The 13,723-nt window shown below is 40.4% G+C and overlaps 2 protein-coding genes across 2 annotated transcripts in view; one reads left to right on the top strand and one right to left on the bottom strand.

Moving 5' to 3' along the window:
- The window catches only part of LOC102609330 (SWI/SNF complex subunit SWI3D), a 65,702-nt gene extending 53,227 nt beyond the window's left edge, over positions 1-12,475 (bottom strand). Inside the window, exon 1 of the mRNA XM_052431900.1 lies at positions 11,898-12,475. The gene's annotated coding sequence lies outside the window, so the exon portion shown is untranslated. The remainder of the gene's footprint in view (positions 1-11,897) is intronic.
- LOC102610935 (BURP domain protein USPL1-like) lies at positions 8,534-9,723 on the top strand. The gene is made up of 2 exons (XM_006487099.3): positions 8,534-8,700; positions 8,880-9,723. Exons 1-2 carry the CDS (start codon positions 8,650-8,652, stop codon positions 9,534-9,536), a joined length of 708 nt encoding a protein of 235 aa, XP_006487162.2. The 5' UTR covers positions 8,534-8,649; the 3' UTR covers positions 9,537-9,723.
- Positions 12,476-13,723: the final 1,248 nt, after the last annotated feature.

Below are 13,723 nucleotides of genomic sequence, written 5' to 3'. Positions count from 1 at the left end.
TAAGACCTTGTGGGCCAGGGACCTCCCGCCAGAATGATTTCCGCAAATTCCTTCATGCACTTCCCTCAGCACGTAATCTGCGTCGTCATCGTCCAAACACCGAAGGAACGGTAATGTATATCCTCGTCGATACAGTACCCCATCGATCATCGTGTATCTCGAGGCCTGAGCTCTAATCTTCCGAGCCCGTAGCTTATCTGGTGGTAAGACCCCGTCTCTAAGGTACGAAACTATCGGGTCCCTCCACGAGCTTTTTTGTTCTATCCGCAACACCCCCAAATTTTGCTCGATACTCGGGCGAGACTTTACTTCTAGGGGGACCGACTTTGGCATTTTTGGGTCGGCGACGGCTGCCATCCTAGCCAAAATGTCTGCTCGACTATTCTGCTCCCTGGGGATTTGTATCACCTCCACTGCTTCGAACTTCCCCATCATCTGCCTGACTATCCTTAGGTACTGTTCCATCTTCTCCTCTCTTGGTTGGAATCTTTCACTGACATGATTCGCAACCAGCTGGGAATCGGTTCTGATCTTAACTCTGTCCGCTTTCACGGCCCTAGCCAATTCCAGCCCTGCTATCAAGGCTTCATATTCTGCCTGGTTATTTGTGGCTGCAAATTCCAACTTTACAGCATAAGAGATCTCCTCCCCCTCTGGGCCTTCCAGGACAATCCCTGCTCCTGAACCCCGCTCTCCTGATGACCCATCCACAGATATCTGCCATACTTGAGTTTCGTCGTTGCCTATATCTGCATCTTGCTGATCCAAGCATACTTCAGGCTCCGCGAACTCAGCTACGAAATCGGCCATTGCCTGGGCCTTTATCGCCGCGCGGGGTTTATAGTCTAAGTCGAATTCGCTCAGTTCTACAGCCCATTTGACGAGCCGACCAGAGGCATCCGGCTTGTGCAGAATTTGACGCAATGGCTGGTTGGTGATTACCGAGACCGGGAATGCTTGAAAGTACGGCCTCAACTTCCGAGCAGCAACCACAAGGGCCAGTGCCCATTTCTCCATCGTTGGGTATCTGGTCTCAGCGTCGAGCAGGGCCTTGCTGGTGTAGTATATCGGATACTGAATTCCTTCTTCCTCTCTCACCAGAACGGAACTGGCGGCCCGATCAGATACCGCCAAATACAGATTCAACTTGTCCCCATCCCTCGGTGTGGACAGTAGCGGAGCTTGCTGCAAGTAATGCTTCAAGTTCCGGAAGGCTTCCTCGCATTCTGGGGTCCATTCCGTTTTCTTTCCCCTCCTTATCACTTGAAAGAATGGCTGACACTTATCTGTAGCCTTGGATATGAATCTGCTCAACGCCGCCAACCTCCCCGTGAGGCTCTGCATCTCCTTCAGGTTTCGAGGAGACGTCATTTGCACAATCGCCTGGATCTTCTCGGGATTTGCTTCAATCCCCCTATGGCTCACCATGAATCCCAGGAATTTCCCGGACTCGACCCCGAAAGCACACTTCTCCGGGTTGAGCTTCATCTTATACTTCCTCAAAAGCTCGAAAGTCTCCTCGAGATGTCTGACATGTTCCTTCGGGACTTTGGACTTGGTGATCATGTCGTCCACGTACACCTCCATGGTTTTCCCGATCAAGGGCTTAAAGACTTTATTCACCAGCCTTTGATAGGTGGCCCCAGCATTCTTGAGACCGAATGGCATCACCCTGTAACAGAACAGACCTTGGTTAGTGATGAAAGCCGTGCTCTCCTCATCCGGCTCGTACATGGGGATCTGGTTGTATCCCGAGAATGCGTCCATGAAGCTAAGCAGACCATGTCCAGCCGTTGAATCTACTAGCTGATCGATCTTTGGTAAAGGGAAGCTGTCTTTTGGGCACGCCTTATTGAGGTCTGTGAAATCCACACACATCCTCCACTTGCCGTTCGCCTTCTTTACCAACACCACGTTCGATATCCACTCTGGGTAATTAACTTCCCGAATGAACCCTGCTCTCAGAAGCTTCTCCACCTCATCACTTACAGCCTCATACCTCTCCTGGTTGAAGCACCTCCTCTTCTGCCTTACTGCCCGAGCACCTTTCTTTATTGCCAGCCTATGACATGCTACCTCTGGGTCAATCCCTGGCATGTCCTCATGTGTCCAGGCAAACACGTCGGCATGAGCCTGTAAGCATTTCACCAACTCCTGCTTTTGCTCTCCCTCAAGTCTCGACCCGATTCTGATCGTCTTTCCCGGGTTCTCCGGTCCCATGCTTACTGTTTCCAGATCCTCTACGGGTTCTTGTCTGCCAGTCTTGTTTTCCACTCGGGTATCGAGGGATGTTATCTGCATCGCCTCCCTTGCTGCCGAGGAGTAGCAGCTTCTTGCGATCCTCTGGTCTCCTCGTACCACTCCGACTACCCCATTCACCCGGTACTTTAGAGACAGATAATGGTTGGACAGCACCGCTTTGCTCATCCTTAAAAATGGCCGACCCAGGATCATCTGGTAAGGACCTTCCTCGTCCACTACGACGAAGTCCAGTATCATTGTTCTTTCTGACGGGGGGCTCCCGATTGTGATAGGCAGTTCGACCACGCCCAGAGGGACCAGCTTCCCTCCTCCGAACCCCTTCAAGGAGGTGTTGGTGTATTCCAACTTCCGGTCGGCTATTCCCATCTCTTCCAAAGTTGATTTAAATAGCACATCAACTGAGCTCCCCGTATCAACCAGTATCCGGTCAAACTTCTTGCTAGCGATCGTGGCCTTGATGACTAAAGCGTCCTCGTGGGGGTATAGAATCCCTTCCTCATCCTCATCCGTCCACATGATTGGCACTTGCCTGACCCTTGCTCGTTTGGCTGCCGGGGTGTTGAAGAGTATCTCTTTACTGGTCATGGCGTATCTGGCATAATTTTTTCTCGATCTGTTCGAATCTCCAGCCAACGTTGGGCCCCCAGCTATCACCCTCGCTGCGGGCGGCTCGCGTCTCAAGATTCCATCACTCTGCTCCCCTTCATCCATGGTGGCCACCATCGGGAAAGTCCCATCCATAAACTCGTCCAGGTACCGATTTCTCACCAAATCTTCGACCTGGGTCTTGAGATCTCTACACTCTGCTGTGGTATGGCCATGGGTGCCATGGAACTTACAATAACGTCCTCTATCCCTCCTGTTGGGTAGCTTTGTTATTGGTGTGGGGAGGTGCAGCAGCCCTCGACCCTTTATGGCCTCGTACACCTCATCCAGGGGCATCTTCAAGGGAGTGTACCGCCCATAGTCCTGGTTCTGGTCGACCAGATGCACTGCTCTTTCTCTGTTTGCCCCACTGTGAGTTGGGGGCGGTGGGAGTGCTTCTGGTCTGCTCGTCCTGCTACCGTGGGAATGTTGATGAAGGTCGCCGGATGCCGAATCATGTCTTCTCCAAGGCTCCCTAGCTGGGGAGCGAGGAGGTGGCGCCCTGCTGCGCTGATACTGTGGCGGCCTCTGATGAGGCTGGTAAGCAATTACCCTACCTCCTGCTCCACTACCGGAGATCTGGTGGTCCCTCCTCCTGTTTGGTCCATTAGTTGGTAATGCTTTCTTCTCTTTCCTCCCTAACCCTTCCAACTGGTCTGTCTTGATCCGTGCAGCCTTCTCCTCCTCAATCTCGATGTCTCTTTTAGCCTGTTCGTATGCGGCTGCATACGTTTGAATAGCTGGGCTTCTCAAATTGTACCACAGCCTTCCTATCTTCACCCCTTCTTTCAGTCCCCTTAACGCCTGAGGGTGGTTGAAGGCTCCCAAGTCGAGGACAGCCCGATGAAACCTCTTGATGAATTCCCGAAGGGTTTCTTGCTCCCCCTGTTTCATGCTCTTCAGCTCCATCATGTCATCTTCCGGCGACATTGCCCCACTAAACTGCTCTGCGAATTCCTGGCACATCTGCTCGAAGGTTTTTATGCTGCCCCGAGGAAGTTTCCTGTACCATTCTCGTGCACGTCCCTCAAGGGATAGTGGGAACACCCTGCACCTTTGGGATGGAGATAATCCCTGGACCCCCGTTAAGTCGTTGAAGCGCTCTATGTGCACCAGCGGGTCAGTTCTTCCCGAGTATCTGAGGTCGGGGAGGCGGAAATCTCTTGGAATAACTGCCCTCATGATCTCTGCTGCGAGCGGTGATTCCCCGTCCAGCATTATCCTCCAACCAGGGGCTCTGTTCCTCCCTTGCATGTCATCAATTATTTGCGCTAGCCTTCGCACTTCCTCCTCCAGCTGTCCTGCGCGACCAGGGTCGCGCGCTGCAGCTTGATCCCGCTCTCGCTCTGCATCATGTAAGTGTTGCCTCAGTTCTGTTTCCTCTGCGTTCACCACCCCGTCGCCCCCGTCACAAGTCTGTCTTACCGGGGACTGCTCTCTTTCTCTATGAAATTCTCCCCGCAGAGGTACGTTACCTCTCTCACCGCCAAATCTCCCAGCGGTTCGACTTCTCTCCGCACTATCGGTACCTGGTGCCGCTCCACCGCCTCTCACCCTTCCCTCTTGGGTTACCCTTCGCTCGTTCCGCAGCTCATGCAGGATGGTTGTCAAGGTTTCCATCTGCTTTTCCATTCGCTCCATCCGGTCGAACATGACTTTTTCCCGTGCTTCGCTGATCACCTCCCTCAGCGTCACGGAATCGTTAAGCCTTATGTCACCCCCTTGTGCGCTACTTCCTCCTATCTCCATTGACTTTCGCTCACTCCACCCCTCTTCTTGCTACCGACAGAAGCTTTTTGCTCTGGATCCCCACAGACGGCGCCAAAATGTTGATGCGAGATTCCGGTTCTCCTCGTTCTACGACCAGGATCCCTGCTCGATCAACTCTACCACGACCAGGAGGTCTCCTAGTAATGCTTCTTCTCCGGATGTCCCTGCACACACAGACAAGTCAGAGTACGCCGGTTGTTCTCCCGGCGCAAACCCTCCGACGCTCAAGTCAGATATGAAGGTTCGGGGAACGCTTGCCACAGGCCTTATGGCTTTTTTGTGGTTTTCCCTTTTATCTTAAAAATGCTAACCCTTTTACCTTCGTTGGCTACCTTTTTATAGGCTTCCTTTGAATCTCAGTCTTCCGCTCTTTTCCAGACGGTATGGGACTCCAACTGCTGCGTTATGGGCAAAACATGGGATCTAGCGTGTTACGCCACGGTTCAGGGGAAAGCGTGGCTGCCACGGCTCTGTGAGACCTTGCGTGTTACGCCACGGTTCTGGGGAAAGTGTGGCTGTCATGGCTCCGTGAGATCTTGCGTGTTACGTCGCGGTTCTGGGGAAAGCGTGGCTGTTGTGCCTAGGTTCTCGTGCTGGAGAGCGCGTCTTGCCAACTGCCGTCGACCGGGTCTCCTCGCCTCTCGGTCTCTAGCCGGAATGGCCTCATGCCTTTTATAGGAATTGGCCTCGCGGACGACAACATCGTGGACGAGCAGGATGTTTCTGCTCCTGTTCTTCCACGCGCCAGGCTTTAACGGAAAACACCGGTGCGCAGAACTTCGCCATCAGATGTCTGCTCGTCATTCCTGGTCCCTTCGACGCATTTGTCCCAAACAGTATCCCTCCCAAACACATACCAAGAGAAGCAATGAGAGCACTGTGGAGAGAACAAATAAGGCTTTAATATTCATGTTTCTGGCCAGTGACAAACAATATTAGATACTGCGTTTGTAATTTGCATGGAGGCCATACTGGTGTTTGTGCGTGTATATATACACAGATTGGAAGAAGTGGTAACATGATGTGGCAGGTTGGTGGAGCATGCTCATGTGGGTGATAAATCATGCAAGAATTTTAAACTTATAATGTGGACCGCATAGTCTATGAGAATTACAATTCGCAACGATAGAGATGGCCCTTAATTATTTTACTTTCAAAGTAAAAAATTCTTTAAAAATGATAAGATTTTACATCTATAGGAATATTCTCAATCCAAACAATACGGCTTTCTGATCGCTAACTGCAAGTTTAGCTAATCTATGAACTTCCACGTTACATATTCTAGGAATGAATACAAATTTGAAATTGCCAGTTGTCTACCCAACAATTAAATATCAGAGATCACTCAAAGAATCTCTTTTCTAGTACTTACCGCATATTTTGATCCCAAATGTCATTGCTTCTGCTTCAACGAATTCAATATCTCCAAAATTTTACTTTAGATAGCTACTGCCATAATTAATCTCCCCTCTCACATTACGACTAATGGCTCCTAGAAAAGCTGTGTTCCTGGAATTCAACTTAATTATTAGTACACTGAAATGAGATATATCAGCTTAATTTATATAAAATTAAATGCAGACAAGCGATAGCAACAATGCATTGAATATATTGCAATAACAATTGTCTATAATTGATATTATCTTCAGGTGTCTTCAATTGTTATTGTAGACTACGGATATCGAACAATAATACATTCTGTTCTAGTCTGATTCCATTACATAAACAATTCTTACAAGAATTAATTGCCAATAATGCTTCTTTGCTCAAGTTTATATATACCAAAGTTTAAAGTTTGTGACCAAAAAAAAAAAAAAAAAACCGGTTAAGAAAGAAGCAGCAGTTTGGTTAGCTAGAAAGCGGCACACTTGAATTTCAGGGTTTTACTTAGCCTAGAAAATTATTGGTTTTAATGTTTAATAAGGAAAGTATAAAGTAAATTAAATCTTAGCGTTAGAAAAATATAATGACATGTGCTAAATAATCTCATACAACACTTATGAGATATAAAGTTAGGAGAAGATCCTAATCTCTGGTGATGAAGATTATTCCTACAACATTATATGAAATATTAAGTTAGGGGAAGATCTAAATTCATATAGTAATAGAGAGTGTTGGTGTAAGATGATATGTATTTCACTAACAAACCTTTTCAAGAGGATTTAATCTTTTGTGAAGAGGATAAGAAGCTAGCCATTTCCTACAATTATTGGTCCCTTTTTTAAAAAAAAAAATTTCCGGCTGAAATTTATGAATTTACCTTTCATTTTCTTATTGACTACTTTTTTAGACCAGCTAATGATATAATATTTTCGTGGTATCTTTAATTAATCAGCTAATGAATTCGTGATATATCATCAATGACTCACTAATAATGAACATTTGTAGATGTGATTATTATATGTTTACTTTTTAATTTTTGGATCATTTTCAAGATTGAGCTAGCACCAAATTCATAATAATATTGAATTCATTAAGAAGTTAGCCTTTTGCTTTTGCCACTTTTTGAATTTGGCATGATTATTCAAGATTCTTCTACAAGTCGACAAGGTCTTATCAACTTGAATTACTCTTGCAAAATTAAAACTTCTTCGTCAGACATGAACAAAAATAACTAAATTATGAAAAAGACAAAACATTGGGCGACAATTATTGACCGATCCTACATGAATCATCTGTTGTTGTAGTGATGGAAAATGACAACATAATTAAATAATAGAAGTTCAACCACTACCAATATCCATTTATATAATAAACAATATTGACAAAAGATTTTGATTAAGGGGATGTGTGCTAGTGGCTAGTGATGAGAAGAAAATCGACCTGCAATCACACGTCTCTTTCATTTGTCTAGCATTTGAAACTCGTGCCCTTTTGATTTTCGGCTTCTGCATTATCATGTCCACATATATTATCCTTTAACCTTTTGTTCTTGATCCATCGTAAGACAATTAGATGTACACTTTTTTTATTAATAAAATTTTGTTTCAACTTATCCTGGTCCCACCGGAGAATGTAATTAAACTTCAAATGAAAGTGTGAAGTGAAAATTGCGTTTAAAACATTTTTTATATGACTAATTATTTGTTATATTTTTAAAGATTGGGAGTGAGAAAAATTCAGATTAATTTTTTAGTCTTTTTTTAATTCGAATTTGAATAATTAATTAATAAAAACTACTTAAAAATCATTCAGTAAAATCCTAAAGATATTTATTATCTTATCTTTTAGTTGAAGTAGTGTGATCCATGGAAATACAGTGAGTGGAACCTGTTAATTTGACCGAAAAATTTTTTAAAGATTGTACGGGAGACTGGAGCCCCGACACTCACATATCCGACGCACACTAGGTTGAGAAGAGCTTTAGTGTACATTACGTGACTGAAGGATAAATTATCCCATTTTCGAATGAAAAAAATGCTATTCATCCTTGGAAACTACCATGTCGAATTTGTTTACGATCTGCCTTCCCACTTTTTCTGCTCAGTTCTGTCTATGTATGGGGAATATTGATACAGATTTCGAGTCTGTAATTAATGTGTCAAAGAGAGTTTCCAAATTGCAAGTAATTTTTTTAATAAGAAATCAATTTTAGGTCTGGTAATCTAATATGCAATGTTATCAATTGAAGTAATCATTCACTCAGTCAAAACTATTAAAATCCGCAGACATGATGAAGGTGCAATACGTGTGTCCCCATATGATTGGAGTGCTGAATTCTTTGCTGGATTGGACTATGAAGGTCATTATTCAAACTGTGTTGTGATTCAATTAGTCAGCACAGTAGAACAAGTTCAGCTTATGCAGGCTATAAATTTCCCCTTGAAAATTAACACACATCATTTGGTTGTTGACATATACAGTTACACAATCTCTTCTCTTTCTGCTTCACGTGTTATCTGTGTTTCCTCTCCCTAAAAAAAAAAAAAAAGATTACTAAAATACATAAGAAACTTCGATAATAGAAAAGAGATGGGGTTAAGATTTTCAGTATGGACCCTCCTTCTTTATCTACTCTTTCTGGTAATAATCCTCAATGTGTGCTAATTAAGTGGCTTACTTCGCAATACATGTACATAAGTGTTGTCTTAAAGCAATAACTCAAAAAGATATATTTTGTTCCTTATTTTTACACTTTATAGAACTTGTGTTGTTGATTTTTCATCTATGTTGTGATATTGAATTGCTGAACTGTTTTACAGTGTGCTCAGGTGCTTTCGGAGAATCTTCATGATTCTCATTCAATACCATCCCACATGAATCACATGGACCCTTCAACGATGGTGTTCTTCACCTTGAAGGATCTAAAGATTGGCGAAACGATGCCGATTTATTTTCGCAAGAGAGATCCTTCAGCTTATCCTCAGGCTTTGCCTAGAGAAGAAGCAGATTCCATTCCATTTTCATTGAAACAACTGCCTTACCTTCTTCAATTCTTCTCGTTCCCAGATGACTCACCCCTAGCCAAAGCCATGGAAGGGACCCTGAATCATTGCGAAGTTCCTCCCATCGAAGGAGAAACCAAAATTTGTGCTACCTCTTTGGAATCCATGCTTGATTTTGTACACAGAACTTTCGGATTGGAGACCAAATTCCAAGTTCCAAGCACAAAATTTCTCACAAAATCAGCTACCATTTTCCAAAATTACACTATTTTACAAGTGCCTAAACCAATGGTTGCTCCCAAGATGGTGGCATGTCATATCATGCCTTACCCTTATGCAATCTTCTACTGCCACAGCCAAATGACTGAGAACAAGTTATTCGGTGTTTCATTAGGTGGTGATAATGGAGATAGAGTGGAAGCTGTAGCAGTTTGCCACATGGATACGTCTCATTGGAGTCGAGATCATGCATAGTTTCGTGTTCTTGGGATCGAGCCAGGGAGCTCCCATGTCTGCCATTTCTTCCAGGCTGATAATATTGTATACATTCCAGCACCTACCTACCATGATTAAAAATGTATTGGTAATGTGACTGTTAAAGCCATATGTATAGCGTATAATAATAAATCTTACTGGTAATAAATGATTTTCCATTTCTGAACGTTGTTCAATTGGTTGTATTTCGGAGTTGATTGGAAACAATATTGTTTCAGTAGATTTGCCAACCTAATAGACTATATCTCTTTTCATTTCTTTGATCTCACTGAAAAGAAATATTAAGCTGAAAATATTATCTTATTTCTTGTAAAGAACGAGAGGGTTACAAGCTTATATACAAGTGTCAAAGCCAGCCAAATCTCTTAGAGTAATGGCTAGACAGGCTGTCCTATTTACATTAAGGAATGGAATCGAGGATGCTCATCTTTATTGTGATTTTGTTGAGATATTTGCCGCCAATAATATTTGTGGCCATGTGGCCGATTAATCGTGGGCTGTAGCTACTGATTGTATGGTTTATCACTCATCTCGTGATAATTTCCTTTAGCATACACCACCGTTTGAAATAGGCTCTGCCATGGCAATCACGACAGAGTTATCCTTTTTCAATGTATGTGAAAAAAAAAAAAAAACTAAAATGAATGACAAAATAGTTAAACTTATTTGCACTTATATTCAATCTACTGGTGTAGTTAGGACTTAAATCCAGTTATTTTGGGGACTGTTGTGGACTCGGCTTAGAATTTATAGGTATTTAACCCAAAATACTAGCATATTAGATGAGAGATTTATCCTACTAGCATGTTAGATGAGACATCCTACTTATATACCCAAATAACTTCCTTTATTAGTAAATATGAGACACAACTTAATAAAAACAAATAAAATTTTTTATTAAAAAAAAATAAACTTTTATTAAAAATAAAATGGTTTTCTGAAAAAAAATATTAAGAGCATTCAATCATGTCTCTTAGGAAACTACTTCCTGCACTTCACAGTTCTCACCATATACTGCAACAGGAATACTGTGTTTCATCTTGTGGTGTTGGATAGAAGAAGAATATTAATCAAGCTTGATTAATATTCCTTTATACAACTTCTGTATGGTTGTGCTCCTTTGCTCTCTTTTATATTAATCAAGTTTTCTTCCTTTTTTTTTTTTCAAACAATTATTCATCAAGTTAATGTTGATTTTTGACCCTGCATTTTCAGCATTGTTGGTTCAGAAGTTACAGTCCCTCGACGAGTACAAGGACCATGCAGATAATTTCATTTGTTTCCCAATTCCAAGGGCTCCTTTCTCTTCCGCCCAAATCCCAATATACTCCAGGTATCCTCTCATGTTCTTACTACAAATGTCAAGATGTGTAACTTTATAATAATAATTAACCTTATATATTTACTGGTTTTCGTTTTAAACAAAAAAATTGACAGTCTTGGGTTTATGTAAATATGTAATAATATATGTAAAATTCTATTAAGAATAAAATTAATTCTCAAAATTAAATATTAAAAAACTACTCTTTTCATGTTTTTGAAAGCTAGCTATTTGTAAGTTAAGGTGATTTTGCATTATTCTAAATCTTATTGACAGAAAACTTGAATGATGTTTAAGTACAGTTAAGAAGCGGAGTTTAAAACTACATAAAATATGTGTTAAACTGAAATTTAGATCCAATTTTATTGATATATCACCTATGTCTAGTAATATAAGAATATTTTTTTTATTTTGTTTTGGCTTGATCCACATTAAGAAAAATAATTTCACGAAATTAACTTGTGTAGTAAATAAATACTATTATAGAAAATGAAAAGAAAATTTATAAATGTCCTAAAATTAATATAGAATTTATAGTTAAACCAGTTCAATAAAACTTATTCCAATTGTTTTCAATACAATTTTTTTTTGTTTCCAATTAATGAGTTAATTTTTTGTTTAATTAAATTAAATGGATAAACTGTTTTTACTTAATTAAAGTTTAATATTGATTTACAAGTTTTGTATTATTTTTACTAAGTATTTGTTTTGTTTGTGATATTAAAACAACAATTTGACACTCTTATATTAATTTACTTATTATATCTTATATTTACTAATTTTATATGTAATTTATAAAATTTATCTTTATCTCGTCATGAATATGAATACTGTAATTTTAGTCACTCCATCATAGAATTTTCTTATTATTGAGTTGAATATTTTTTTATTGCCACCATTAATTACCATCTACACGAATATATGTCAGCAAGAAAACCCAAAAAAAGAAAAAAAATCAAATTTAGTTCAACAAACACAAAGATTAGGATTTATTAAAAAAAGAAGAAAGAAAAACTCACCACAATGTGTAGGCGCAACGTGAACATTACTATCACGAGATCTAATCGCCTCAAAATCCGCTTCTATTTTCGCCTCCAATGCTGCCCACTCTTCACTCGCTTTGTTTAGCTCCTCAATCGCCTCAAACTTCGCGTCATCACGCGCCGCCTCCAGCTTCCCGCCAGCCGAACCGGAGCTCCACCAAACGCCGCGGCGGCGGCCAGAGTGGTGGGGCCCTGGCGAGCCCTCGTCAACGGCCCGTTATGGTTGTAGATCGGAGTGTGAGCAACTAAATTCTTCTCGCGAGTCATGCGTTTCGACGGCGTGGATGAAGCGTTAGTCGCTGAGAGCGCCGAGGCTTTCCTTTTGTGCGCTCCGGCTCGGCGCCGAGACGAAGCCGGCTCGGATGCCGCTGACTCGGCTCTAGCTGAGGCGTAGCCGCCGGTTGCGCTCCGGCTTCCCTGCGTTTCTCTTCCATTAGAATGATTTGGTTCAGTTTCGAGTTTCGAAGCTCTTGGGTTCAGTCTATGTTTTGCGTATGCATTCCTGGTGAATCTGAACGCACAACAACTATATATCTGAATGATATTGGCAGGGACAAAAGTAATGCTTCCACGAGTTTAGATAATAACAACTGAGTCACTGAGTTATAAAGAATTTGTAATAAGATACAGAGGGTATACATTTATGCAAATTGGTCACATATGTTATTTCTATAGCATTACGTTAGTATTCAATTAACGAAAGAGTTATGTTTTGTTTACAAACTATGATATTATATAGTTGACACATATTTCATATAGCTTCTATGAATTAATAACATTGGGACTATTTAAATTTTATTAATTAAAAGAATTATTATGTAATTAGTAAATTAATAATTTATTAATTTCTAGAGTGCATTTATAGTTCAATAAACGTACATTTAATTAACTAAAATTTTGTTATATTTTACTAATCTAATTTATTGAATATGAATTCATCTACTAAATAGATATTAGATAAACCAAAACAATAACTGTATTGTATTTATCTACTTAATTACCTCTTGGATTATCATAATAAAAATGATGTAAGTTGAGAGATTTTAAGTTTAGAAGAAATTAAACCACTGATGACATCACTTAAAATCATGTCGATGATAAAAGTTGAGAATGATACAATTGCTTTGGAGTCAGTTATGTGTAAGAAAGCACTTCATAATTTTTTTTTATTATAATTCAAGAATTCAATTCCAAAACTTTTAGATGTAATAAGAAAAATTAGATACGAGATTCAACTAGATTTATATTTCAAGGAAAAGAAGTAATAAGGGAAAAAGATAATAATGGACTCACATTTTAATAAATAAAAAATTATTGTCAATTATATTTATAATTTTAAAAAATTATTAATTTTGATATGAATGGAGCCACATAGTTATATAAGGGTTTTCATAAAAAATATCATCTTATTAATTTATTGCAATTATTAATTTAACCTATTGGCCTAAGTCATGACCATAAAAAATTATTACACAGTAGAGATTATTAATCTATTGAATATTCAGTTATAAAGATTATACTGTATTTATTATATTTGTTCATTTGAAAATGTGAGACATATGGCAACTATATAACATTGTAATGTGAGTTTGTAAATTATTTTTCACTCAAACCTCTTGTTTTTGCAACGCAATTCTAATTTATGTCACCCACTACTGTTTTGTACATTGGTTAGTATACATCATATTATTATTAATAAAATCAATAATTTCACCTAGAGTCGGCATTAGAGTATATGGGGTCTTAGGTGAATTTTTTTTGTAAGGCTTTATTTTATTTTGTAATTTCAATATTCAAAGAAA

Source organism: Citrus sinensis, chromosome 8 (assembly GCF_022201045.2).
Source record: "Citrus sinensis cultivar Valencia sweet orange chromosome 8, DVS_A1.0, whole genome shotgun sequence".
NCBI classification, from domain to species: domain Eukaryota; kingdom Viridiplantae; phylum Streptophyta; class Magnoliopsida; order Sapindales; family Rutaceae; genus Citrus; species Citrus sinensis.
Note: the sequence above shows the minus strand (reverse complement) of the source record. Positions and strands in the feature narration are given on the sequence as shown.